The sequence below is a fragment of the Mus musculus genome, chromosome 19, assembly GCF_000001635.26.
Source record: "Mus musculus strain C57BL/6J chromosome 19, GRCm38.p6 C57BL/6J".
Lineage (NCBI taxonomy): Eukaryota > Metazoa > Chordata > Mammalia > Rodentia > Muridae > Mus > Mus musculus.
Window position 1 is genome coordinate 23,977,126 of NC_000085.6, and position 27,310 is coordinate 24,004,435.

The 27,310-nt window shown below is 44.5% G+C and overlaps 1 protein-coding gene across 4 annotated transcripts in view; it reads right to left on the reverse strand.

Moving 5' to 3' along the window:
- The window catches only part of Fam189a2 (family with sequence similarity 189, member A2), a 58,687-nt gene that overhangs the window by 4,376 nt on the left and 27,001 nt on the right, over positions 1 to 27,310 (reverse strand). For all 4 annotated transcript variants that reach the window (XR_386486.4, XR_001782594.2, XM_006527156.4 and 1 more), the window contains 7 exons: positions 17,656 to 17,766; positions 11,322 to 11,450; positions 9,284 to 9,391; positions 7,584 to 7,717; positions 2,461 to 2,590; positions 2,265 to 2,343; positions 837 to 989 (listed from right to left, as the gene is read on the reverse strand). Coding sequence is in view for 2 of the 4 variants with exons in the window: in XM_006527156.4 (XP_006527219.1) it covers positions 837 to 989; positions 2,265 to 2,343; positions 2,461 to 2,590; positions 7,584 to 7,717; positions 9,284 to 9,391; positions 11,322 to 11,450; positions 17,656 to 17,766 (844 nt within the window). In the remaining 2 variants the exon portion in view is untranslated. The remainder of the gene's footprint in view (positions 1 to 836; positions 990 to 2,264; positions 2,344 to 2,460; positions 2,591 to 7,583; positions 7,718 to 9,283; positions 9,392 to 11,321; positions 11,451 to 17,655; positions 17,767 to 27,310) is intronic.

Consider the following 27,310-nt stretch of genomic DNA (forward strand, 5'->3'; position numbering starts at 1 on the left):
GGCCCCTGCTGGTTGAACTACAAAAGCTGTTTACTCTATTCCTTTGCTTCCTTCAATTTTATATGCTTTTCTCTAGTGAGAGATGTTTATAGATGTCCAGGTATTCATATATTCAAAAGAGGCTCCATGTTATTATACTCAAAACAATGAGGGAGGGAGATGAAGTAACATGTTTCGCTGTATCCAAAGTGTTTAAAAAAAATAAAACATAGTCAGATTCCAATAATTGAGACTACTAGAGCACACTGAAAAAGATAACAAATACAAAATTGTAGAGCCAGAGAATAAAACCATACACTCCTTGACTGGTTTTCAGAGAAGTGCCAGCAACTGGAGAATCGGGAGACAGTTCACCTGATAATCTTACAGCATCATGGGCAACCAAATGCGGTTACCCACGACTTCAGGAACAGTCCCACCAGCCACACAGTGCCAGGGCCAGTGAAGTGGCTCATCAGGTAAAGGCACTTACCTCCAACAGGACGACCTGAGTAGAGTCCCCAGAACCCACATTAAAAGAAGAGAACTGACCCAAACAGCTTGTCTTCCAACTTCCACATATGCACCGTAGTGTACCCACCCACCCCCCCACAACACAACACAACAATAAATAAATATATGTTTTTAATTAAAAAAAAATACCACATGTATCTTTCCAATATAAACATAGACTATCTTATTTTCCCATGGCCTCTCAACTTCTCTCAAAATATTGCTTTAACTAGGAGGGCCCTCAGCTGGCCAGAGCCACCTGATTGTACCCGATGCTTTAAACACTACTTAGCACCAGTCCAAAAATCTCAGTGGTCTACCAAGAGCCTGAGGAGTGACATCACCTCTCTCCTCCGAATGGTGAAGCACAGGGTCGCTCTTTGATCTTGTCCTCAGAAGGGGGAGAGCTCTCCGGCTTCTCGGAGGCTGAACCAGAGTGAGAATAGGAGTTGATCCAGATGTGTTTTCTTCACCAGTCGTGTTAGTAAGAGCCCCACCTGATTTAAAATAAAATAAAAAACACAGTATTTCAACAGCTGTAGCCATCAAAATGTTGGTCAGGAAACACCTGTAGGCCCAAACCTGCCAAGGCAAGAGTACTGTAATTAATAACATTTACTTAGGCTGGTGGCCCAGTCAGTTTTTAGTTCCCAGCACCATGGCAAAGCCTCCCTCTCCAAATCACCCTGCCACACTTAAAACAAGCAAACAAGAAAAATGATAAGCCCAGGGGGCAAAAGTAAGAGACTGTGCCATAGCATCAGTTTGGTTTGTTTCCTAGGGTTGTTTAGACATCCTGATGCCGCCTCCAAGAGTAGCAAAGCTTTTCACAGTATCTGGCTCTTCAGGGAAATGCCACCTATGTGGGCAAAGGGCTATCCTGTGAACTGCCAAGCCAAGGCTAGCAGATGCACATCTGCCTAGCCCAGGGGGTGCCCACATTGGGACACTTTCAGTGGCTGCAAAATAAATCTGCAAATGACACTGGAATAGGACGAGCCCTGGCCAGGAAACGTAGCAGCAGCGTCTGGAAAGCCGAGTTTCTGATTGGAAAATTCCTCGTGGAAAAACAAATGTGCTTAAGGGAAGAGAACAATGTTTTATAATCCTTTTTAGGGTAGGTGGGGCTTGGAGCTCAGTGGCGGGGCTCACAGTCTGTCCCCTTCCAAATGTAAAGTGAATTCAAGAATGGCCCACATAGCACTGCTGAAAAGCTACCCCCATCCGACATGGCGGAAAGTCGATCCATTATTTAGTGCCAGCTGCAATTTTGTACCAGTGGACAATTCTCTAGGCCATTTAAAACCTCCCCAAAGACAGAAAGCGGGAACAACAGTGTCCTTAAATTACAAGGATAAATGTAAAATGACTCTAGCATGGACCACAGGGCTGAAAAAAAAAATCTTAATTCTAGCATTAAAACCTTTGGTTACAAATGACAATGTGAATACTCACTGGGAAACTCACGTTCGTTCGAAGGAATCCTGCTCATTTCAACAGATCAAGGAAATGGATTGGGAGCCAGGGGAATAACGAGTTAACCTGCACTCTAGCCCATGGGTTCCTGGGGATAGTCTGATCATTCATGAAAAAGTTTGAAGTAGGTCTCTTTATTTCAGTGTGTTTTTTTCTTTTTTCCTGTTAACATTTTAGATCTCACTTCTAAGCCCTAAGAGTTTGAATACCTTACCTCCAGCAAAACACTAGTCAGATCATTCTGCCATGTTCTCCTCTATTGACCTATGGCCTGGCGTAGGGAAGGTGTGTGTTACCTTGAGTTATCTGCGTGCAAACTGGCTCTGCTGGGCTCGCAGCAGTTTCTGGTCCTTCTGGCATTTGGAATGAAGACTCCTGCATCAGAAAGGAAGGGAGAAGGAGGGGTCATTGTTTTTGGTTTTTGATCCTCAGAGGACCCCCGTAAACCCCTTCAGGTTATGTTAGAGCATATACTCTGGGGAGTAGGCATACCTGCTCCTGGTCAGTCTGGCTCACTACAGCTTCGTATGGAGGTGGGGGGTCCAGAGGACAGAACACTTCCACACCCTTGATGCGTGCTCCATAGATATGGGGCAGTGGGATGACATCAGAACCAACCATCCTAGAAAAAGCACCGGGTGTCAGGAGGTGCGCTCTGTACACTGGCCCTCCTACAGCAGCAGACCCTGGACCCTCTGCCTTTGCCTTTAAATTGGGAGTGGCCTGGACCTAGAGGAAAGACACTCACAGAAGCTCAGCCAAAGAGGAATAACTATTCAAGCTATCCTTAGGCAAATACCCAGGGGGTCCTTTAGAAATGACAGTGTATAAAACGTAATGCCCTTTTTTCCTTTTAGTACAGCAGTGTCCATGGGGATGGAGAGCATGGGTGGCTGCCAGGCTCTGAGGGAGGGGCTAGGGAGGGGTTGCTTAGTGTTTATGGACTTGGCAGTTGCTTACGGGAGAGGATAATGCTTTGCAGAGAGTTAGAGGTGATGGTTGCACAATGAGGTGGATATACAAAATACCACTGAAGCATATCGCTAACAACAGCCAAGGCAACTAAGGGTAAGGAGAATCTTGGTGCCCTCCTGCAGTCGTTCACAGAAAAAGCTTCTTGCCTCGGTTTCCTTCACGTCTGATTCGTGAGAGAAATTCACTGTTGGATAACTTTTTTTAAAAGGGGAAATTAATTTCAAACAAAAGGTGAGCATTGCCCCCAGCTCCAAGACAAAACAGGAGCTAGCAGAAAGGATCATAGAGTGACTCGCACATGCTCCTCAGGTCACTCCCTGACTAATGATGCACTGGGCCAGGTGGGTGGCACTGGATAAAATTCAGAAACAAGAGTCCTAGTAAGAACAAAGAAAGAGGTGGGTTAACATTCTATTTTTCTCTGAACTTGATGTGACAAACCTGGCTGAGTTGACAAAAAAGATCTGCGTCCATTTGGAATATTGATACCTCACTCCCAACAACAAAGCTATAGCTAACCGATAGTTTCAGCAGAGAAACTTTAAAAGAGTCTCGCTATTACCAAGATGCAGAGAGGCTGACTTGACAGTTACTCTGTCATGTGACTGGGACTGAAGAACCAGCTGCTGTTTTCCTGGTTAAAGCTAACTTCTCCTGGGGCTCCTCTTCCTCCCTCAACCATTCCTGCTGATGTCAGCTATTTCTACTCTGTTCTTCACACACACCCACTTCTGTTGCTCCACCACGGGATATGTGGGGTTCCTGAGACTGTACCATCTGCCACACTCAGCAACATAAGTATATGATGTCTCTGCCTTAGCACAGAACTACTCAATTATACTCCTCCTTTCCAAATTGCCTTTCTCCCAACCAACGTTAGATGCTTTCCCTTTTCAAGTACTTCTTAAGTAATAGTTTTTGTTGTTGTTAGAGAGGGTTTGATGTCCCAGTGCTTACAGATAAGCACCAGAAAACCAGACATTTTAAACATGAAAGGTTGTCTCTTCAAAGGAACTGATGCAGAACCCGTTTTTCCCACCGAGAAGGCTAGAAATGAATTTGGTTAGTAGCCTGGATGCCTTCTGCACTATCTGTATGACCACACCTGATCCTCCTCCAAGTCCTTAAGATAACATATGTAGTCTGTCTATAAATCCCAGTTTCCAGGGCTAAAGAGATGACTCATGGGTTAAGAGCACTGCCTGTTCTTTCAGAGGTTCTGAGTTCAATTTCCAGTAATCACATGGTATCCCAGAATCATCTACAATGAAATCCAATGCCCTCTTCTACCATGTAGGCAGACACGCAGATAGAGCACTTACATGCATAGACTACATAAATAAACTTTAACAAAAGAACCCATCTTTATGGAAGAAGTGGCACATACGTTAAGAGTTTCAATGCAATTCAATCCCTTAAGCTTTATTGTATACACAGAATTATGTTACACCAGAAAACTTTTCTATATTGTGCTAAACTTAAACCAAAAAACTTAAACTAAACTTGAACCAACACTGGCTACTGAGTCATATTGAACAGGACTTCTTTTTTGGCTCATGAGGATCTACAGTCTGATGGCCATAGTGTTTCCAGAGACAACACACACACACACACACATTGTTGTTGTTGTTGTTGTTGTTGTGTTGTTGTTGTTGTTGTTTTAACTGTGGTTGTAGGACCCTTGACAGAAAAATTAAAAGGAAAACCAAACTCACAAGATTCCCTGCCAGTATTTATCGCATATAATAAAAAGAAGAAAAGACATTAGAAAACACAGAACTGAAATTTTAAAGTAATTAAAAAAGCAAAAGGTAAAACAAAACAGAGAACCCTGTGCTCAGTAGGTACTAGATGACCCATAGCAATGTCTCTTCTTTAAAAAAAAATAAAATAAAATTCTCTTCTTAGAATATGAAGAAAAGAAAAGAGGGAAGCTTACAGATAAAAAGACAGACCCAAGGCCAGATGCATCTAAGCGACTGAAGGGGAGAGGCAGAAACTGGATTTAAAACTCATCTTATTTCTTGTGCCCATTTATGCTCCCCTGAAAGGATAGAGGCGAGGTTTTATACTGGCACATGACTTTGGATGTTCCCCAGAGTGGCTGTGTAAAGTGTCAAGCATCCAGTGCACAAAGAAGTCCCATGAAAACACTCTCCCTGGTCTAGAGGGTTCCTGTCAAAGCTGCCCTAAGTAGATATTCTCCATAGAACAAGGACTCAGGCATGGATTTCGTTCCAACTCTCCTACCTAGCTCATGCTGTTTAAAAACTCCCACTGCTGAGTGACTCCAAAGGACTAGACCCTTCCTAGATTTAGTGGGAGAGTCCTGACCAATGAACATCACAGCTGTCTGAATCAGAGAGGCCAACTTTCTCCAGATATGGTGAGGCTTCAGTCTTTAATCAACACCCATGAGTCATCTTTCTAGCATTTCTAAACCCTGCCTTTGCCCCTTCAGCAAAGAAAGAGAATAGCTGAATCCCTTGCCTATTGCTAGTTCTGCTTGCCTGCCTGCTCCCTGACATTCCCAACCCATGGCTATCTTTGCACCCACAGAGGTGTGGCATTCACAATAACCCATGGCTATCTTTGCATCCACGGAGGTAAGCATCAGATTTCCAAGGATGAAAAGGTCAGGAGAGTGGGCTCTCATCTTAGATGCTAAACTACCACAAAATCTCTTCCAGAAGGAAACCCAGAAATTGAACATGGCATTTTCCATAGCATGATCACAAAATGAATGACTCCTACGATGTCATTATGTCATTATGATGACCACTGATGCTGCATTTCAATGGACAGCACCAAAGGAAAGTCCATGTAAGTTACTTCTTATCACACATCACCTAGGCATATATAAGCTTATGGAGACTGTGGTGGTTGAACGAGGAATGCCTGCCATAGGCTTATATGCCTGAATGCTTAGTCATCAGGAGTGGCACTACTTGGGAGGGATAGAGTGGGTGTGTCACTGGGGGTGGGCTTTAAGGTTTCGAGGCCCAGTAGCTTTCTCCCTTCCTGATACTTGCAGATTCAGATATGGAACTCTCAGCTCCTTCTCGAGCACCATGTCTGCCTGCCTGCCATCATGCTTCCCACCATGATGACAATGGACTAAACTCTAAGCCAGCCTCAGTTAAATGCCTTCCATTATAAGAGTTGCCATGGCCGTGGTGTCTCTTTGATTCAATAGAACTCTGACTAAGACAGGGATGAACAGGATTCTTATTGGCTTGAAAGTTGTTTTCTCTGGGATCCTCTATGAGTAGTAATGGAGAAGAATCAGCTGGTAGGGGAGAGGGTTTAAAACCCAGAGACTACCCACAGGGAACACGTGCTTTCTCGCCAACCCTCTTCAGCATCTGCGCTGCTCCTCTCAGTTTCTGAAAGGGTCAGAATCACTCCATCCTTGCCCCATGTTCTGCAATGTCAGCAGACCGCTCCCCAAACAAAGAAAAGCCTTGCTGTCCCAAGATAATTTGTTCACCCAGCTGACAGCCCCTCTCCCAGCTTTCTGACCATCTCTGCCTCTGCCTGGGTAGGTATTCCAGGAGGGGTGGGATAAGAGTCAAAGAACGAGAGCAGAGCTTAGGTGGGGCCTCTTCCAAATGCATTCATAGCTGTTCTGAACTATGAACATTAGAAAGTGTTTTTCCAACAGCCCCCAAACATGGACCACATCTGACTGATGACTCTACGCGTACTACAGATATCCCAAACTACACTGCTTGACCCCAGATATCAAGCTAAAGATGCTAATCTCCCCTTAGACACCAGAGACTTTTTTCTCTTTGGGGTTTAACCTTTAAACTCAGCATAAAGTCACTTCTCTAGGGATGCCAGGGCTGACTGGGTGACCCAGTTGGCTCTTCTGGGTTTGGGAGACCTCTGGGCATGGAGTGCTGTGATTCTAACTCTCATGTTAGGATCTAAACTGAGCTCATGGCTTGGAACAGAGGAAGCTGGGCTAATTCATTTTGAATTTCTATAACCCAGAACAGCACCAAGCAAGGAGGAGAAGATTGGTAATGTTTGCTGAATGAATAAATGAGATCATTCTTTAAAGATTTAATCCTAGGCATTACTAACAACCAGATCAATACATACTTCACTCTACAAATAATAATTTCTGATATTTAAGGAAAATAGTCAAAATTTTGAGCTAGAATTTGAAAAGAAAAATTAACCATGGTGTCCATTTTTTTTTCCAAGCCAGAAAGATGCAATTAATAATTAATTTTTTTCTTGGTGACTGCAAAGAATGTCACGGCTCTTGGGACCAGCTGATGGTGTTATAATGAAACATCGATTCTGCCTAACTGGGCATGTTTCCAGGGCAACAGAAACCCCCAATGCTGTCAAATTACAGCTGTTATCTCACCGGGTGTCAGTTTTCCCTAGGAAGCTAAAAGAAATTGAAAGAGTTTATCTCTAGGTCAAGATTGGGACTTATCTTTGGAGTCGTCTAGTTTATCGGAGAAAAACAAGACAGGGAAAGAAAGCTAATCGGACAGACCAATCTGCCTGGATTTTGGATTAAAAAGAAAAGTGGAAGCTCGGGTGGAGTGTTCTGGAGACTACACAAGTCTCAAGGCAGGGCATACCACAGAGACCCCAGCGTGACATAGGAGTTATACCTGCGGTTCATCCGAGGTGTGCAGGAGTAAAATGTGGCAAAGTAAGAAGGAGGAGGCACTGGTGGCACAAAGTCATCTGGGTCTGGAATCCGACCGTGTTCTTCCACGTCCTCTGCAGACATCTGGGATTCATCCTGGTTAAACAGCGTAACAGGAGAAAAGCAATGGATCACACAGTAGGGATGGAAAGCTAGGTGGAAATGCCACACAGTGCTTCCACACATAGCAGGGATGGACTGCTAGGTTGAAATGCCACACAGTGCTTCCACACATAGTAGGGATGGACAGCTAGGTGGAAACGCCACACAGTGCTTCCACACACAGTAGGGATGGACTGCTAGGTTGAAATGCCACACAGTGCTTCCACACACAGTAGGGATGGACAGCTAGGTTGAAATGCCACACAGTGCTTCCACACACAGTAGGGATGGACTGCTAGGTTGAAATGCCACACAGTGCTTCCACACACAGTAGGGATGAACTGCTAGGTGGAAACGCCACACAGTGAGTGCTTCCACACACAGTAGGGATGGACAGCTAGGTGGAAATGCCACACAGTGCTTCCACACACAGTAGGGATGGACTGCTAGGTTGAAATGCCACACAGTGCTTCCACACACAGTAGGGATGGACTGCTAGGTTGAAATGCCACACAGTACTTCCACACACAGTAGGGATGGACTGCTAGGTGGAAATGCCACACAGTGCTTCCACACACAGCAGGGATGGACTGCTAGGTTGAAATGCCACACAGTGCTTCCACACATAGTAGGGATGGACAGCTAGGTGGAAACGCCACACAGTGCTTCCACACACAGTAGGGATGGACTGCTAGGTTGAAATGCCACACAGTGCTTCCACACACAGTAGGGATGGACAGCTAGGTTGAAATGCCACACAGTGCTTCCACACACAGTAGGGATGGACTGCTAGGTTGAAATGCCACACAGTGCTTCCACACACAGTAGGGATGGACTGCTAGGTGGAAATGCCACACAGTACTTCCCCACACAGTAGGGATGGACTGCTAGGTGGAAATGCCACACAGTGCTTCCCCACACAGTAGGGATGGACTGCTAGGTTGAAATGCCACACAGTGCTTCCACACACAGTAGGGATGGACAGCTAGGTGGAAATGCCACACAGTGCTTCCACACACAGTAGGGATGGACAGCTAGGTTGAAATGCCACACAGTGCTTCCACACACAGTAGAGATGGACAGCTAGGTGGAAATGCCACACAGTGCTTCCACACACAGTAGGGATGAACTGCTAGGTGGAAACGCCACACAGTGCTTCCACACACAGTAGGGATGGACAGCTAGGTGGAAATGCCACACAGTGCTTCCACACACAGTAGGGATGGACTGCTAGGTTGAAATGCCACACAGTGCTTCCACACACAGTAGGGATGGACTGCTAGGTTGAAATGCCACACAGTGCTTCCACACACAGTAGGGATGGACAGCTAGGTGGAAATGCCACACAGTACTTCCACACACAGTAGGGATGGACTGCTAGGTGGAAATGCCACACAGTGCTTCCACACATAGTAGGGATGGACAGCTAGGTGGAAATGCCACACAGTGCTTCCACACACAGTAGGGATGGACTGCTAGGTTAATGCCACACAGTGCTTCCACACACAGTAGGGATGGACTGCTAGGTGGAAATACCACACAGTGCTTCCACACACTTACAATACATGGCCTTCTGCTGGCAAAGATCTGGAGGTAGCGCAGGGCAGCAGCCACCAAACACACTGTGGTGGTCAAGGCGTTCAAGGCACACAGGGCAAACAGGACTTTCTGGAAACAAGACCACCAGTCAGAGAGATGTGTAAAATGTGTTGATAACTATGCTGTCTGAACTGGCAAGCTTCTGAGATGATGGGGGCAGGGGGTCACATAGCATCGGGCTTATGCAAGTGTGAAATAAATGCTGGCTATTATGACCCCCTGGTCAGAATGTAGATTTCTTACTTTAAAATCGTATATTTCCAGCTACTTTGAAGACTAAGGCAGGAGGGTCATAAGTTCAAACCTGGACTGGTAATACAGTAAAACTGTCTAATCAAACAAACAAACAAACAAACAAAAACAAGCTAAACTACATATAATAAGACACAGCTATAACCCTAGCACTCTAAAGGCTCGAGGCAGGAGCATCTGAGTGCCAGGACAAACTCCAATTTAAAAAAATAAGTAACCCAAAGAAACCTACCATATCCATGGGTTCACCTTCTCAGATTCAACTGAACCAAAATGGAAACTACTCAAAACAAAAGCAAAAGCAAAAGCAAAAACAAACAAGACTATGCTGAACATGGACAGGCCCTTTTCCTATCTTTTTTTTTCTTAAATGATATAACAACTATTTGCAAAATACATTGCAACCATGCAGAAGAGTGTGTAAAGGCTATGTGCTATCTATCCTATGCCACTTTATAGAAGGAGCTTGGTGTGACAGAGTTCGGTATCCTCAGGGGTGCTAGAGCCAATTTTCCAAAGACATGGAGGGACCTTTTTTTTTTTTTTTTTTTTACAAGCCTCTGAATAGTATCTATAAAGTTCCCTCTAGAAGAACATTGAGACTCTTCTCTAGTTGGTGCCCTCACCCACCCAAGGGACAGCACTTCCTGCAGGATGGAATCTCCTTAGCATGTGGTCACTGCTTCTGTTTTGGGAGCAACAGGCAGTGGTGGCCCGGGCACTCAGCTACCACACAGTGGGAACCAGGAGCAGTCAGGGAGTGTAAATAGGTCTTCTTTCCTTAAAATAGCAGCTAAGTCAACACTGAAGGTTGCTGTGGCTACAGCCTTGGCTCCTTCAGGGGCTTTCCTCAAGCTAAGTCAGGCTTAGAAAGTTCCAGATGACTCAAGAGTCAAACATGCAGAAACCAAGGCAAGCAGGACATTTCTAAGTACTATGCTACCCAGAGCTTGAAGCTCTGCAGAACTTTCTCTCCGAGCTTCCTCCTCCTCCCTGAGAAGCAAAGATCTAAAGAAGTGGTTGACTAACAACAGCTAAGAGGCCATTAGCTGATTTTGCCACCCAATCCAGTCAGACTTCAGTGGCTCAGCTCCATTATAAAGGCTGAGTTTGCATTTCCCTTTGACCTGAATCCTTGGTGTATTCTCCTAAATTTCTTTACTTAATGTTGCCTATTAAACAAGATATAAAGAACTCAAGGGTCTACTGCCATTTCCTGGCTGATCTTAGTCTATGTGTCATAGAATGGTGACATTCAACACGCTCATGCAACTCACTACGAATGAACGACAATGCCAAGTGAGCGTGCAAATGAGGCTTTCCAGAAAGCTATACCTCGGATGTGTGTGCAAGCATATACATACGCATAGCTAGACTCCTTTGCATTTTTCACCAGCTTATAATTCTTTTTTTGTTTTGTTTTGTTTTTTGGGTTTTTAGAGACAGGGTTCTTCTGTGCAGCCCTGGCTGTGCTGGAACTCACTCTGTAGACCAGTTTATAATTCTTATATGCAATGAAATCTGTCTCCACATAATTTAAAACACAATCTGTGGCCTCCTCCACACTCCATTCTAACGGCAGGGTAGTGAAGGGCCGCTCAGTAACTTCAGGTTATTAGGGCTGCTCATACTTGCTTGTAGCAGCCTGACCATTTTCAGGCAGCCACCAAATGGGAATATCTCAAGGAGCGGCCTCTTGGGCCCCTGGGGAGCATTCCTGGTAGAGACTATGAGCTGGCCATCATACCTTAAGCAGAAGGTGCACAGCACTACAAGGCTGGACCGGGAAGAGTTTCAAGGCATTTTCTTTGTCTGTGCATTTGGCTGGTTGAAATTCTTCACAACAGAAGCAGATCTTGCCTTCACCTAAGTCCACCTTAAGGAAAGATGCAGAACAATGGTTTTATTATTTAAGGGGAAAAAATACCCTTGCTACACACGCAGCATGTATCGTACAGAATATGATGTGTATGGTTCCATGTCAAGCAATCTCGGGCAAGGTTTATTTTATTTTTAAGAGAGAGAGAGAAAGAGAGAGAGAGAGGCATGTGTATATGTATGTGTATATGTGTGTGTATGTTTATGTATATGGGTATGTGTATATGTATGTGTATATGTGTGTGTATGGGTATGGGTATGACTATGCAACGGCAAAGGTCACTAGCAGTTCATGTGAAGTTCAGACTCCAGGGAGTATCCTATAATTGCACTAATTAGGGGTGACAATGATGCCCGTCACTTTAGCTCATAGCTTTGTGGCAAAAGTGAATCACATGATTGGCTTTGATTCCCAGAAGGCCAAAGAAGCCCAGTCTACCTCAAGGGTGAGAAACACAGGGTGAATTCTGTGAACAGTAGGCCTGGGCCACGTAGAAAGATCCCCCAGGGCTCACTGTCAACACAGGCGTGGATTTGTATCAAAGTGATAATTGATGAATAGCCTTGACCATTCTTAATGAGATGCTCTGCCAACTTCCGGCCACCTTTCCTAGTTTTTCTTAAGGCAAGCTGAGAAAAAAAAAAAAAACGTAACACCTGGTTTGGGGACTCAAAACCCCAGCGGGGGCAGAGGCGGCCTTTCTAACTTGTTCTGCCTTCTGAGCTGACTTGGCTTTGCTTCCAGTTTTCCTACCAGGGAAGGTTACAGCTCACTAACTGTTAATTAGGCAGCTCTCAATTCACTAAGTGCAAACTCTCCAAAGGAGGACTACACTGGCACTCTCTTTTAACTGGTGGGGAGGTATTTTTCTTATTGAATTAATTTTTTTGGTTTTTTTTTTTTTTTTTTTTTTTTTTTTTTTTTTTGGTTTTTCGAGACAGGGTTTCTCTGTATAGCCCTGGCTGTCCTGGAACTCACTCTGTAGACCAGGCTGGCCTCGAACTCAGAAATCCACCTGCCTCTGCCTCCCAAGTGCTGGGACTAAAGGTGTGCGCCACCACCACCTGGCTGGATTAATATTCTTAATCTCTAGGTGTAGCACTAAATTTCATAGTTTTGTGAAAATTAAGGAAAAATTTGGTTCCTCATGGTGAAGTTGAGTGGAACACTAAAGAAATAAAAGTCCCCACCATCAGGTTTCATGACATGGGGATCCACTTATTAGAATTTCTTTTCTTCTTTTGAGGTAAAATGTGCATATATATAATAGTTACATATATACAAATAGTAAGTACATCATTTGAACAGTTATCTGCAATGTACTTGTATCACTCAAGCCCAATCTCACTCAATACCAGCTGTTAGCATCACATCAGAGAAACTCCTTCATGGCCCTTCTTCCTCATCCTGCCCACCTCTGTCCCAGGACAACCACATTGGTTCTTTTTGCTCCTATAGTTTAGTCTGGCCTCTTTGAAACCTCCAAGGACTCTAACACTTTTAATTGTTTGTCATAAAACCATGTATAAGATGATCCATTATTATATTGGGTTTTTAACGTATATTTTGTCTCTGGCACAAAGAATAACAGCCAGAGTTACCCTGATGGTTTCCATGATCCTCTCTACCAGTTCAGTCCAGTACTTGGTGCAACACCCCCACCACACCTAAGGTCCCCCCACCCCCACCCCCAGAGAGTCACAGGGCTATTTGTATTAGAATTTTCCCACAACTGTCTCATAGTGTTGATGATGGGTCCTACTGTTAATACTGACACTAGTCTCTCGCCCTCTAAATGACAAGGACAATGGCCACTTCCACAGGCTCCACGTGTTCTTCCACTCAGCATCCCTGGCCTCCCACAGTCAGTGGGCTCCCTCACATTAAGTTAAATTCAGCAAAGACATTACTTGGAAGGGCTCCCTCCTCTGAGCTTCCTGTTGAACAGTGCCTGGGTTAGCACCAACAACAGTGCTGAGTAGTAGCAAGTCAACCTCCTGCAGATGACAGCCAACTTCCATTCTTCCTCCTCATGGGAACCAAACTGGCTCCCTGTGACTTGGGATGGCCTCTACTTTCAGTCCTTGGTGCAGGCCTCCAGACCCTCCTCAAGAGCCCATATATCATAGTTCCCTCTGGTAGATTAGGTGTCATCCTACAAAGGACCCCTTCCTCACCAGCCCACTCTTGCCGTGAAGTGTATAATGAAGGAAGATGAAGGCCCGGGAGAGGGCGTGGGTGTGGAGGATGTGTAGCAATTGTAGCAAGGCTTCAGTATCCTGCCAGACTGCCAAGCGCACAGGAACTTCTGCTGTCTGCAGTCTTTAGGGTGAACCCAGATAGATGGCAAGACCGTCCAGATGAGTGTAAGCTAGACCCTTTAAACAGCACTCCTTCAGGGTTTGATCACTACATGGTCATGGATGGCTAATATTATTCCTATTGCCACAAGAAGTCCCGAGGCTCTGTGCAAATGACAGTAAGCAACAGTGCCTTTTGTGCTCCTGCTCCTCTACCAGCTTCTGCTCACACTGTCTAAAGGTTTGTCCTTATTTCTCTTCTGTTGCTTTAAGTCGTCTTAAAAATATCTGTAAACGTCTTCAAATGCAAAGCCTCCTCCCTTTAACCTCGAAGTCACTATCTGACTCTATCAGATCCTTCCTCTCCCTTGTTAGGCCCAACACTGAGGTTCTCAGCTTCACTGGCACATTAGGATGTTCCAGGGAGAGTTGAAAAAACATGCGAAAGCCATACTTAGCAATTAGGGAAGTATAAATTAAATCACAGTGATGTGTGTGTGTGTGTGTGTTGCATATGTGTATATGCCCACAGAGGCCAGAAAGGGGAAAGGTTATGAGGACAGAACTCGGGTCTTCAGCCAGAGCAGCAAGTGATCTTAGCTACCGAACCACTTCCCCATCATCAATTACTGCGACAACAAGCTCTTACTTTAGTCCCTCAAAATAGAAACATCTTCAGCTGGTGGAGATGGAAGTCATTGCTGGAAATATGAATGGAAGCTCTTCAACAACACTATCTATTCCAAAAGGCAAGTGCTAGCCAGGCACAGTGGTGGGTGCACTGGGGAGGCAGAGGCCAGCAGATTCTCTATGAGTTCCAGACCAAGCTGATCTACATAGTGAGTTTCAGGACAGCTAGGACTACATAGAAAGACCCTGCCTCAATCAATCAACCAATAACTGAAAGTGCTTCTTTTGACCAGCTACAAAGGAAAATTGTTTGGAAGCTTCTTGTAACGTTGAATGTCTTTACCACATAACCCAGCATTATTTGCCCAAGAGAAACGAGAGCATGCTTTCTCTGGCAGCACACTAGCCTGCACCTTTAGGCCAGATCATGCAGCCTGGATCAGGACCTGCATTCCAGCGGCTCTCCGCAGGACAGTGTTAAGAAACAGCCTGTGCTATGACTTGACTACTCTCGGTTTATGACACCTAGCTCCTCCATGCCCTTTGCCATGCACACTATGTTGAACTCAACCTTGCCATGTAAAACTTCCTGCTACCTCCCGAAAGGTGACAAAGGTATAGTTTTCCTTTGTTCTGGAGATTGGGCTGGAGACATCTCAGACATTTTCATCATGGAAGTGTTCTGAAGGCTCCTCTTCTGCCCCTACCCTCATCACCTCATCACACCCTCCTGCTGCTCTGGCCTCCTCCTAATGGCAGTGAGATCTCTCTCTGTCTCTCTCTCTGTCTCTGTCTCTGTCTCTCTCTCTCTCTCTCCCCTCCCCCTCTCCCCCTCCCCTCTCCCCCTTTCTCTCCCTCTCTCCCTCTCCCCCCCTCTCTCTCCCTCTCTCTCTCTCTTTCTGTCTCTCTCTCTCAGCCTCTCTTTCAGCCTCTCTCTCTCTCTCTCTCCCTTCCTCCCTTCCTCCCTTTCTCCTTTCTCCCTTTCTCCCTCCCTTCCTCCTTCCCTCCCCCATCTCTCTTATTCCTTTTAGGGTCTGAAAAGGAAGCCTCATGTCCATTTAAGGTCCCTACCATTGTCCCTTCTCAGGTATCTTGTACAACCTTCTGTCTAATGCTCTCTCTCCCACCTTTAGGCCCATCATGGCCTTGGGGCCATGAATGAACAAGAGTGGCTCCCATAGCATATGTTTGAATACCTGGTCCCCAGCTGGTAGAATTGTTTGGAAGGATTAGGGGGTGTGGCCTAGTTGAAGGAGGCATGTCACATGAACTTTAGGTTTCAAAAGCCCATGGCATTCCCAGTTAGTGGCCTGCCTCCCCCTTTGTCTACTACCTGTGAATCGAGATGTGAGCTCTCAGCACTTCATAACACTATGCCTTTCCTCCATCATCATGGACCCTAACCCTCTGAAACCATAAACCCAGTTAGACTCTGTCCATTATAAGTTGCCTTGGTCACAGTGTTTTATCACAGCAATAGAAACTCTAACAAGTACAAGGCCCTTTCACACTAAGAAACCTCATACCTGAAGGGACTGTGTCAGCTTCCTTTCCTGACCGACCTCTGCCGTGCGTGCCTCTTTCATTATATTAAACATATATTTTCTATTTCACCTGAAGACACTCATGTCATATCAACTGGCCAGCTACTGCTCATCACGATCATTTGAACAAAAAGCTTTGATGCTTGCTTTAAGATTTGTGAAGAACATGAGAAACCCCAGCAGGTTTTGTGAGTTCCTGGGGAGTTTTCTGAATGGGAAGGTTATGGGTCTCTCTGCAAGGGTTTGACCACAGTTTTTCTAGTAAAAAGTTAGCCTTCTTGGCTCACATCCTCTTAGTTTCTATAGGTAGACTGCAGTGTTATTATAACTTGTTAAGTGTCTACACATGCTGCTTTGTACTAAGAGAGATATTTATTACTAGAGGTCTTTTTTTTAAGGTTTAGATACACAGAAATACATAAAGGAACTGACAGCAGGGCTTGGAAAGGGACATTTGAGTACTCCTCATCACACCAGCTTTATACACAACAGACAGAAGGAGGTAACAACCCACGGACCCATCCACAGATGAGTGGACAAAGCGTGTCACAGATACAAACAATGGAGTATTAGACAGCCTTTAAAAGGAAGAGAACTCAGGGGCTGGAGAGAGGGCTCTGCAGTTCAGAGCACTGGCTGCTCTTCCAGAGGACTCACATGGCAGCTCACAACTGTCTGTAACTCCCGTTCCAGGGGGTCTGACACCCTCACATGGACATACATTCAGTCAGAACACCAATGCACATAAAATGAAAGTAAATAAATTATTTAAAAAGAGAAAAGGAATTCTGACACAGACTATGCTGTAGCTACACCTCAAGGACAATCCCCTCCCCTCCCCCAAGACAAAAATTGTGAGATTCTATTTATATGGACCTGTCTGGAGTATTTGAATTGATGAAATGGTGGGATGCCAGTAGCTGGAGGAGAGGATGATGGAGAGACATGAAGAGCTCTGGAAACTCTTTGCACAGCAGTATAAATGTACACTGCTGAATGTATACTACTAAACCACACATAGAAAATGCTCAAAATCGTCTGTTTTATGAGCACTTCGCCACAATTTATAAAAAACTATTTATTTGGGGGTGGACTTTTTCATTTATTGTTTCTTTGTTTTTGTTTGAAACCAGGTCTCTCTCTCCACATAGCCCTGGAATTCACTATGTAGACCAGGCTGGCCTTGAACTCACAGGGATCATCTGCCTGCCTCCACCTCCTGAGTGCTGAGATAAAAGGTGTATGCCACCATGCTGGCTCTATAGAACCTGTTTTAAGTCAGAAATTCTGTAAATGTGCAGCCTCTTGTCCACCAGTGTGAGATCCAAAAAGCTCTGATTACAGCTTCCTGCCCCAGGCGCCACTGCCATGCTACATAATGGATGATCAATGTATTAAATTTCTCTTCCAAAATCAGAAAAGCTCCAAATGCTAACACACACCTGGCCCCCAAAGCCTTCAGATAAAGGATCTTTGGCCTGAATTCTGGTGACCTAGATTCTTTGTTCTTTAGAAGCAGAAAGGCCCATCCATCGATCATGGAGACCTGACCCATCCATCCCCTAACCAGGAGCTGCACCGCACTGCTCTGGTGCTGGCACGGTATTGGCCACTTGCTACTCTGGCCAAATGACTGACAACTGAGGAAGATAGCAACATCTTCTCTTTGCTTACTTTCTCCACGTCCTTTTAGGTCAGGGCACAACAGCAAGGCCACGGGGAGCTTACCAGATCACACCTGGGCACGCTGGACACAAACTGGGCTCCTTGACAGCCTAGGATGAAGCCTGCGAGATTTAGGAGGATGCAAACCACAGAGAGCAGCACAAAGAGATTCACCTGCAACGAGAGAATGGGTGCTTAGGAAGAAGCTGAACGTGCGGATGGCGTCACGTGCAGATACGGATTCAATATATACATTTAAGCCACACATTATCTTCCAGGAGGAAACTTTAAGGAAAAAGTAATAAAAAAAAAAAATCAAAAGTGAAAACGTTAAGGAACAAAGTAGGGGCTGGAAAGATGACTCCGAGGTTGAGAGCACTGGCTATTCTTCTAGAGGTCCTGAGTTCAATTCCCAGCAACCACATGGTAGCTCACAACCATCTATAATGGGATCTGGTGTCCTCTTTTAGTGTGCAGACATACATGCAAGAAGAACATTGTACACATGATACACAAATGAATCTTTTCCAAAAAAAAAAGGGGAACCAAGTTAAGTCTTGTTTTTACATTTTTTCCATATTTCTAAGTGTTGTGAACTCTCTTCAGATCCCTATTGTCTTCGTCTCTGCAAATATTTCTTCTTCCTTGATCTTTAATCTGTGTCTTACACTAGGCTCCAGCTATTTCCTCCTTGGCCTCCTCAGACTCTGCCTGAGTTTTGCGGGATCAGTAACTGCAGGCAGGCAGCTGTAGAGCTCAGGGGTCTAAGTGGACCACAGACGAGGACGAGCTGCCTTATCAAAACCCAGCTATCACAGTTACAAATTCAAGTCAGAATCGAGGCTCTTGTTTCAGTCCAAAACAGTTCAGGTTCTAAAAAAAATGTTCAATAACCTTCCATGAACTTTTTTCCAAAGTTAAAAAATATTCTCTTTTTAAATAATTAAGGACTGCCTGAAGCCAACCAAGAACTCAGTGTTTGTATGGTTCAGAGATTAAAAATGTCTCTCAACTTGAGAACTGATTATTGACAAAAACGAGACCTTATCAAAAACAAAAGCAAATAAATGTAGAGCACCATTCTGTAATTATCAGTATTAGCAACAGTCATCAATTTGGATAGATGGTGATGTCAGAGCTGGCTGGGAAATTAGTTCACGCATAAGCTTCAGTATACCAAAGACATCTTCCTTAGCTTCTGTTCGCACTTCAAGTCAGGCTGGCAAGAGCTCCCTAGACCCATTCCTACTGACACATGATGCCACTCCTCCTTCCTGGAGGAGGGAGGGAGGGAGGGAGGGAGGGACAGTGTGTGTGTGTGTGTGTGTGTGTGTGTGTGTGTGTGTGTTTCTTCCTCTGCCATAGGACTTGGCTTCTTTCCTTTCACTGTTACTTTGCACACATGTCGCTGTCAAATATTTGGGAAATCCTACAGCAACAGTGGTTGTTGTGACTGTCACAAGCTGACATCCCCACCGATGTGAGCAGCACACAACGCATGCCCTTTGCGCTGTACCACTCATGCCAGTGCTCTCGGGGAAGAGAAGGATGCAGACCCGGCGGAGGGTGTAACGCAATCCCCCCACCTGGCCTTCTCTGCACTGCTAGTTGCTATTTGAAGAGCTGTAATGTGTCTGCAGTCTTCAGGCCTAGCAACACAAGCAGTGTGACTACAGGAAAGACTTAAATTCGGTTCTGGAAATTTCCTTTTGGTTCAAGATAAGATACCTTGAAGGGGGAAAAAAATGTGGCTTTGGCCCATATCCCCACAAGTATAATCACTAATCTTTATAACTGAAAATTAAAACCATCACATGGGAAATGCATGAACACCCACCATTCCCAACATTACACCCCCAAACTCTTCAGTGGAATCTTAAATTAAGCTCGTCAAAATCCATAATTAATAAAATCAAGAGCATACCACATACTAGGAGAAAATACTTTCATGCACATAACATATTTTACTTATACGTGTCTTTATATGTGTTTGTGTGTGTGCAGGCATGTATACACACTCATGTACATATTCATGTGGAGGACAGAGGACAACCTCTGGTGTCTTTCTTCAGGCATATACACCTTGTTTGTGAGACAGCGTCTCTGGCTGAAACTCCACAATTTGTCCAGGTTGACTGGCCAGTGAGCCCTAAGGACTGGCCTGTCTCTACCTTCCCATAGCTGGAATTGCAGTACAACACAGTGCCTAGTTTTGTTTTCTTTCTTTTCTTTTTTTAAACATGGGTTCTGGGGCTTGAACTCAGGTCTTGTGCTTGCAATGTGAGCACTTTACTGTAGCAATGAATTAGTTAAATTGCTCTGGCAACCAGCAGAGCACACACACAGCTGCCCAAGAGTTCTCTGCATTCAAGAATGAAACACACACACACACACACACACACACACCAGCTAGTTTTAATATGCCTTGATTAGCTCAATGGCTGGGCATTTCTAAATCTCCCTGTAACTAACAGACACATCCCCCTCCAGTATTCTTGAATTGATTCTTTTAAAAATCTATATTTCATCTCTGCTACCCAAGACCCAACCTGAAAGCGGCCTCTAGGGCCACTTTCCTGGATTCTTTCATGCCTGTGGACCCTCACAATCTAAAAGTCCCGGTTTTCTGTCTTTCTACCCAGCCATTGGCTGTATGGCAATTCCTTATTATCAATCAAAGGCAGCTGGGGGCAGGGACCCTCAGATCTGGAAGCAGGGCTTTGGGGGAGCCAAAATAAGACAAAGCATTAGAAACAATCCCAACATTTTACCAGTTGAGCTATGTGTTCAGCCCTATAGTAAATATTTTTATGATAGATCATAGAAAAAAATATTTACATCAGTAAGGAAATGACAACCCAATTAAAGAATGTAGGCAAAAGACACCCACAAAAATTACACACACACACACAAACACACACACACACACACACACATGAAAAGGTGTTCAACATTATTAATCATCATGATTGGAAGTTAAACCACAATGAGATACTACCCCACACCATCTTGAATGGTTACATTTTCAAGGCTGACAATGCCAAGCGTCACGGAAGGTAAGGAACATTTAGACATGGTTATATAAACAGGAAAATAGTCCCATCACTTAGGGAAAAAAGCCAATTTCTTAAAAACTAAATCTAAGCCTCCTATGTAAAAGTGTCCCCAGCAATTCATGAAGATACTTCACCCTCCTGTCTCTACGCCCTGTGAGATGCCCAGAGTGACTTTCTCCCAAAAACATGCAGCACTCAAGCAGGAGGCAAAGAACTTCCCATCAGAGAAGCCAACAAACACTCCGTCCACCAGGAGACATTTTGTCAGCAGCATGGGATCCTGAAAAGCTCAACTGGGAATAGTACTTTGCAACGGTGACGCCCCATCCCCACCCCCACCCCATTCTCTTCCTCCTCCTCAACCCCCTCCTCCCCAATAGCCTCCATCATCTGATCCTGAGTACAATCTCAATCTTGCAAAACCCACACTAAGCATCCCTCAAATCTCGCAATGTCATCCAAGGGGACAAGGGAGCCCTGAGAAGCTTCCTCAGTCAGGAGGGGGCAGCATCGGCAGACTTGGCAGCCATGTAATGTGGTCCGCTGGGTGGGATCTGTACTGGCTACTTGACACAGCTGGAGTTACCACAGAGAAAGGAGCTTCAGTTGAGGAAATGCCTCCATGAGATCCAACTGTAAGGCATTTTCTCAATTAGTGATCAAGGGGGAAAGGCCCCTTGTGGGTGGAACCATCTCTGGGCTGGTAGTCTTGGGTTCTATAAGACAGCAGGCTGAGCAAGCCAGGGGAAGCAAGCCAGTAAGGAACATCCCTCCATGGCCTCTGCATCAGCTCCTGCTTCCTGACCTGCTTGAGTTCCAGTCTTGACTTCCTTGGTGATGAACAGCAGTATGGAAGTGTAAGCCGAATAAACCCTTTCCTCCCCAACTTGCTTCTTGGTCATGATGTTTGTGCAGGAATAGAAACCCTCACTAAGACAGGATCCCAGATAGAAGCTGAGGAAAGATTATTAACCTACAGAATCTGAAGAATGGGGTCTTTGATGATACAATACCACTATTGATTCTAGCTTGTAACCAGTATGCCTTACTGTAGTTAGATGCTAACAACAGAGGCAAGTCAGTTTAGGATCCTCTGTGTAGGTTTTAAAAATCATAACTGCAGCCAGGCATAGTGTGGCACATGTCTTTAATCCCAGCTCTTGAGAAGCAGAGGCAGGCAGGTCTCTGTGAGTTTGAGGCCAGCCTAGCCCACATAGTAGGTTCCAGGGCAGTCAAAGATACAGAATGAGACCCTGTCTCAAACAAACAATAGAAAAATAGAAACAAGTGTAAACTGAAATTCTCAAGCATCCTAAGATCTAAATGCTTTTTTATTTAAAAGATAGAGCAAAATGAATATTTAACAGTTTACTTAAACCATGGAATATCTGAGCAACAGGAGGGAAGGCGCAATGGATGCAAAGGCAACTGAACAAAGGTCACAGCCAAGACACCGAATGAAAAAGATGCTGTGATATAAACTGCATGACGTTTACGACATAAAATCAGCCTGGGTGATAGAAAACAAAGTCTGGGGGCTTCTCAAGAATGACAGAAATGTCCAACAGCTTGCCAGGGATGGTGGCAACAAGGGTGATTGGTCTAACAACCAGCACAGCTCCCTGAACATTCAGGGCTGGGTTTTGCTGCGCAGGGGTTATCAGCAGCAGCATCCTTAAAACTCTGGTCAAGGGGCTGGAGAGATGGTGCAGGGGTTAAGAGCGCTGACTGCTCTTCCAGAGGACCTGAGTTCAATGCTCAGCAACCACATGGTGGCTCACAACCATCTGTAATGGGATCTGATGCTCTCTTCGGGTGTGTCTGAAGACAGCTACAGTGTACTCATATAAAATAAATAAATCTTAAAAAGAAACAAACAAACAAACAAACTCTAGCCAAACTCTTTATGGTCATCCAAGTTACCCTAGTGCAGTCACACAGACCAGGAGCAAATAAATACATTACACAAACCAAGAGGGCTCCCCTTTCAGAGGCAGCTCCTGGCTTATAAGGGACACAGGAACCTTCTGTTTAGACTCCTCCAGCTTTACCCTGGGTATCATGGTATGGCCTTCAAGACCTGAATGTCTGTCCACTCTGTCACCGATGTTGTGCCACCAACAAACACAAGGAAAACATCAGCTGTGAATGACAAATGCCAATGCCACAAAAGCCACCCAGCAACACTGGGAAGAAGAACTTTTTCTTGTGTCTCTTTATTTTAATCATCTTTCCTTTAAAAACATTTCTGCAGATGAATTGAGTTTCTCTTTAAAGAAATACGAAATTTGGGGCTAGGACCCAATGCAAACTCAGGCTTGCCCACTTATTTGTTACAAAATCCTGGGAAACTCTTGTAAGGTTTACTTTTCTGTTAAATGGATCTTTGTCCTTACCAAGCTCAAGAAATTAATGTGATCTGCAAATTTTCCTATCTTAAGGTCCTTTGAAAAATACTGTACAAACATGTTTATTACTAAGTTAAAAAAACTGGGCATAGTGGCATACATGCCTTTAATTCCAGTACTTGGGAGGCAGGGGAAGTAGATCTCTGTGAGTTCAAGGCCAACCTGGTCTATATAGCAAGTTCCAGACCAACCAGGTATACATAGAAACAATAATGGTCCCCACAGCATGCATGAGTGCTTGGAACTGTCCCTTTCTCAACCTCAGGCCGTATTATAATTCTGCCATTATGTCAATCAATCAATCAATCAATAATAAAGGACATCCCCTCTTTGGAGGATGGAGCTTGTTACTACAAACTGAGTTTTACAAGAATTTCACTAGGCCTGGTGCCAGCCTTTCATTCCATAGTCTGTGACACACCTGAAATGAAGTCAGCTGGAAGGGATACTCAAGTGGTGAATGTAACCAGCAGGCATGCTGTTTTCAAAATGCCTTCACTGGACCTCACTGAACATGTGGCCATGGGCATCTGTGTAGAACTCCTGTCCATGTGCCTAGCCAGGTCCCCTCTCCACTCCCTCTTCCTCTCCACCTGTGGCTGCAGGAAGGGACTTCTTTGCCTTTGGCCTCCAGTTCAATTTGGTCATGGAGAAACCCTGTCAGACCACCAGAGGGAGAAAAGCAAGGCATGGTGCAGGACTGATCTTCTGGATCCTTCTCTACAGCTCTGGCCAGCTGTTCCCCCAGTGGAAAGCCATAGGCCCTCTCTGGGTTCCTGCCCAGGATGCTGGCTTTCACATGCTGGCCACAGCCCCATGCCCCTCCTCTAGGTTGAGAGGACAGAAACAATATGGTCCCCACAGCATGCATGAGTGCTTGGAACTGTCCCTTCCTTAACCTCGGGCCGTATTATAATTATGCCATTTGTTTTGTGCTAAGAGCATGATGTGACTTCTCCACGTTTCCTGTATCTGACCTATGCTTTCTACTCTTTAAGTTCAGACCCTTACCCAATTCTCAGCACCCACACGGCAGCTCACAACTGTCTGTGACTCCAGGATCTGACAACATCACACAGGCAAAACACCAATACACATAAAATAAAAGCAAATTCTTTTGTTAAATTGATTGAGTCTATTGAGAAAGCCACCATAAAAAAAAAAACAAAAAACAAAAAACAAAAAAACAACCATGGTGAAACACTATTGACTTTAAACACATCGATGATTCAGTCATTGCAAGGGGCCCCAGTAGAGTCAAGGCCAGCCATGACCAGGAGCAGGCCACTGATACATGTGGTGATATGGATGAGCTCGGCAGCATCCAAGTGGGTGAAAGCATATATGCTTTGTGCTCTGATATATGTAAAGTTCTAAACTATAAAAAACTGAGGGCAGAGGGGGAAGGAGGGGAAAAAAGAAGGGAAGAAGGGAGGGAGAAAGGGAAAGAAAGAAAAATGAGCAGACAATATTGTATATCCCAGTAACCAATCGGTTCACATTGGTCAAGTCAAGTATTTCATGTGACATCTGGATAGTCCCGACACCAGAAAAAAAAAAAAAAAAAAACAATAAAAACCCAAGGAGTCTGCTTCTACCTGTGTGCCTAAAACCAAGCCTGCCAGAGCCATGTGCTCAATAAGTGATCATGTAGTGGCTCCGCATTTCCCAATGTTCCTACTGTTACAGGGTTTCTGGGAGGGTTTAACAGGTAAGCCAGTAGCGAAAAAATAAAATAAATGTGATTAAAACAGTGAGCATTTCTAAGAACTGTTAGGGCATTCAGATAACCCACAAAGCACCCAGGACAAATTACAGTGTGTGGCTCCCTCATATAGATGCAAGTCCTTTCCAAAGACACCTATCTGGCATGTAGGAGGATAGAGAGTTTCCAGGACCCAGTGTGGGATCAACAGTTCAGGGACTTCTACTCACTGGTAACAATGTGAGCCACCACTGAGGGAGGATTTTGCCTCCCAGAATGCAACCTGAGCAAGGTCAAGCCTACAGATTTGGCAGCCAGTTTTCAGGGAATCAGGGGGACAGAAGGATGTGGCGAACCCACCACAAAATGCATTATAACTCAAATAGACAAAAAATAGTTTCTTCATCAGGAAAAACAAAACAAAAAAACAAAACAAAAAAGGAAGAGAGAGTTACGGACTACAGAAATGCAGAGAAACATCAGCCAGATGCAATGCACGGTGGTTGTTTGGCTCTAATCAAAGCAAAGGAGCCATAAAAGCAGTGACTATGAGGCAGTGACTAGATGCTTAGCAAGACCAATAAAGTGTCTGTCCTTTATAACTATATCCTAAGGCATTAAAAGATGAAATGGCCGTGCTGGGCTTTGCTTCAAAGCCATCCAGAGGCTGAGGAGGAGGGAAGTCGTTAGGAGTCTCTATGATATCCTTTTGGACAAGTGTTGGTTACTGTAGCTGGACTATACATGGGAGCTTTCTAGGTTTCTCTCCATTTGCAGTGTGCTTCGAAGTGTCCATACCATAAGAAGAGAAGTTTGAGGGACAAGGAGAGAACACTGGCTCAGCAGGTAAACCCTAAAGTACAACCTGAGTTTGATCCCCCAAATCCATGTAAAAAGGGAGATGTGGTAGCACGCATCTATACCTAGCTTCTCCATGTTTCTATGAGACCGGAGACAAGAGGCAGGAGAATCAACCCAAGAAGTTCATGGGCCAGCTAACCTGGGGTAAAGCATCAGAAACAAGAGTGGTCTCCCCTTCAACAAGGTGGACTGTGAGAGCTGACTGTAGAAGGTTGTTCTCTGACCTCCATATGTGTGCCATGGAGTGTGCACACACTCGTGGAATAGTGCAAACATACATATACACTCTCTCACACACACAAAGAGACACACCTTTTCAAAAGGAGTTACTTTTTATAGTCAATGTATATGATCTTTTAAAATTATATTTAGATGCATTTATTATTTTGTGTGTATGAGCATCTTGCCTGCATGTGTGTGCCATGTGATCACCTGCTCCCGTCAGAGATCAGAAGGGGATATCAGATGCCCTGGAACTGGAGCTACAGATACTAGGTGGATCTGGGAATAGAATCTAGGTCCTGCAGGAGCCACAAGTGCTTCAGTGCTCCAGTCCCAAAATAATACAATCTTATTGATTGTCTTAGAGTTACTATTGCTGCGATGAAACACCATGAGCACAACAATTTGGGGAGGAAAGGGTTTCTTTAACTTATACTTCCAGATCATTGTTCTTAATCAAAAGAACTCACAACAGGAACTCAAACAGAGCAGGAACCTGGAGATGGAAGCTGATGCAGAGGCCATGGATGGATGCCACTTACTGCCTTGCTCCTCATAGCTTGCTTAGCCTGTTTTCTTATAGAACCCAGAACCACCATCCCAGAGATGACTCCACCAGAAATGGGCTGAGTCTCACCCTATGAAACACTAATTAAGAAAATGCCCTACAGGCCTGTCTACAAGCCACGGCTTATGGAGGCATTTTCTCATCCCTCCTCTCAGATGACTCTAAGCTGTGTCAAGTTGATATATAAAACTAGCCAGTACTAGTAACTAACTTCGGATCACCAGAACAGCTCTGTTTCAAAGTTAGTAAAGAAGGAGATTAATATTTAAAGTGTCAGATATGCTCTTATGTGTTTTTCAAAATATCTTTATTGTTAGCACATAAAGTAACAAGTTTCCTGTGGCATTCCCTATATATTGCTGTCATTTCTTTAATCTATTCTTGGCTCCTTTTCTGGAACTGCTGGGGCATTTCTTCTTTACATCTCTCCAGACGAAGTGAGACAGCACCACCCACTACAACGCAGACAGCATACTTCTCAGATAATAAAAATATATTAATATATCTCACATATATCTTCAAAGAGAGCTGTAAACACAGCACACACCAAACAAGAATCGCTGCTATGGAAAGAATAATTTGGTGATCAAAAGTTGTTAATAGTGTCGCAAAGTTATAATTATGAAATAAATATTACTATAGAATGAAAAAAGCAAAAATAAAAGGAACACCTAGAAGATAAATTAAGAACTGACGAAGGGTTGGAGCAGACTCGGTAGTTAAGAGGGTTTGATGGTCTTTCAGAGGAACTGAGTTCGATTCCTAGCATCTACATTGGGGAACTCCCACTTGAAGAATCTAAGACCCTCCTCTGGCCTCTGAGGGCACAGATCTGGCATATTCATATTCTCTCTCTCTCTCTCTCTCTCTCTCTCTCTCTCTCTCTCTCTCTCTTTCT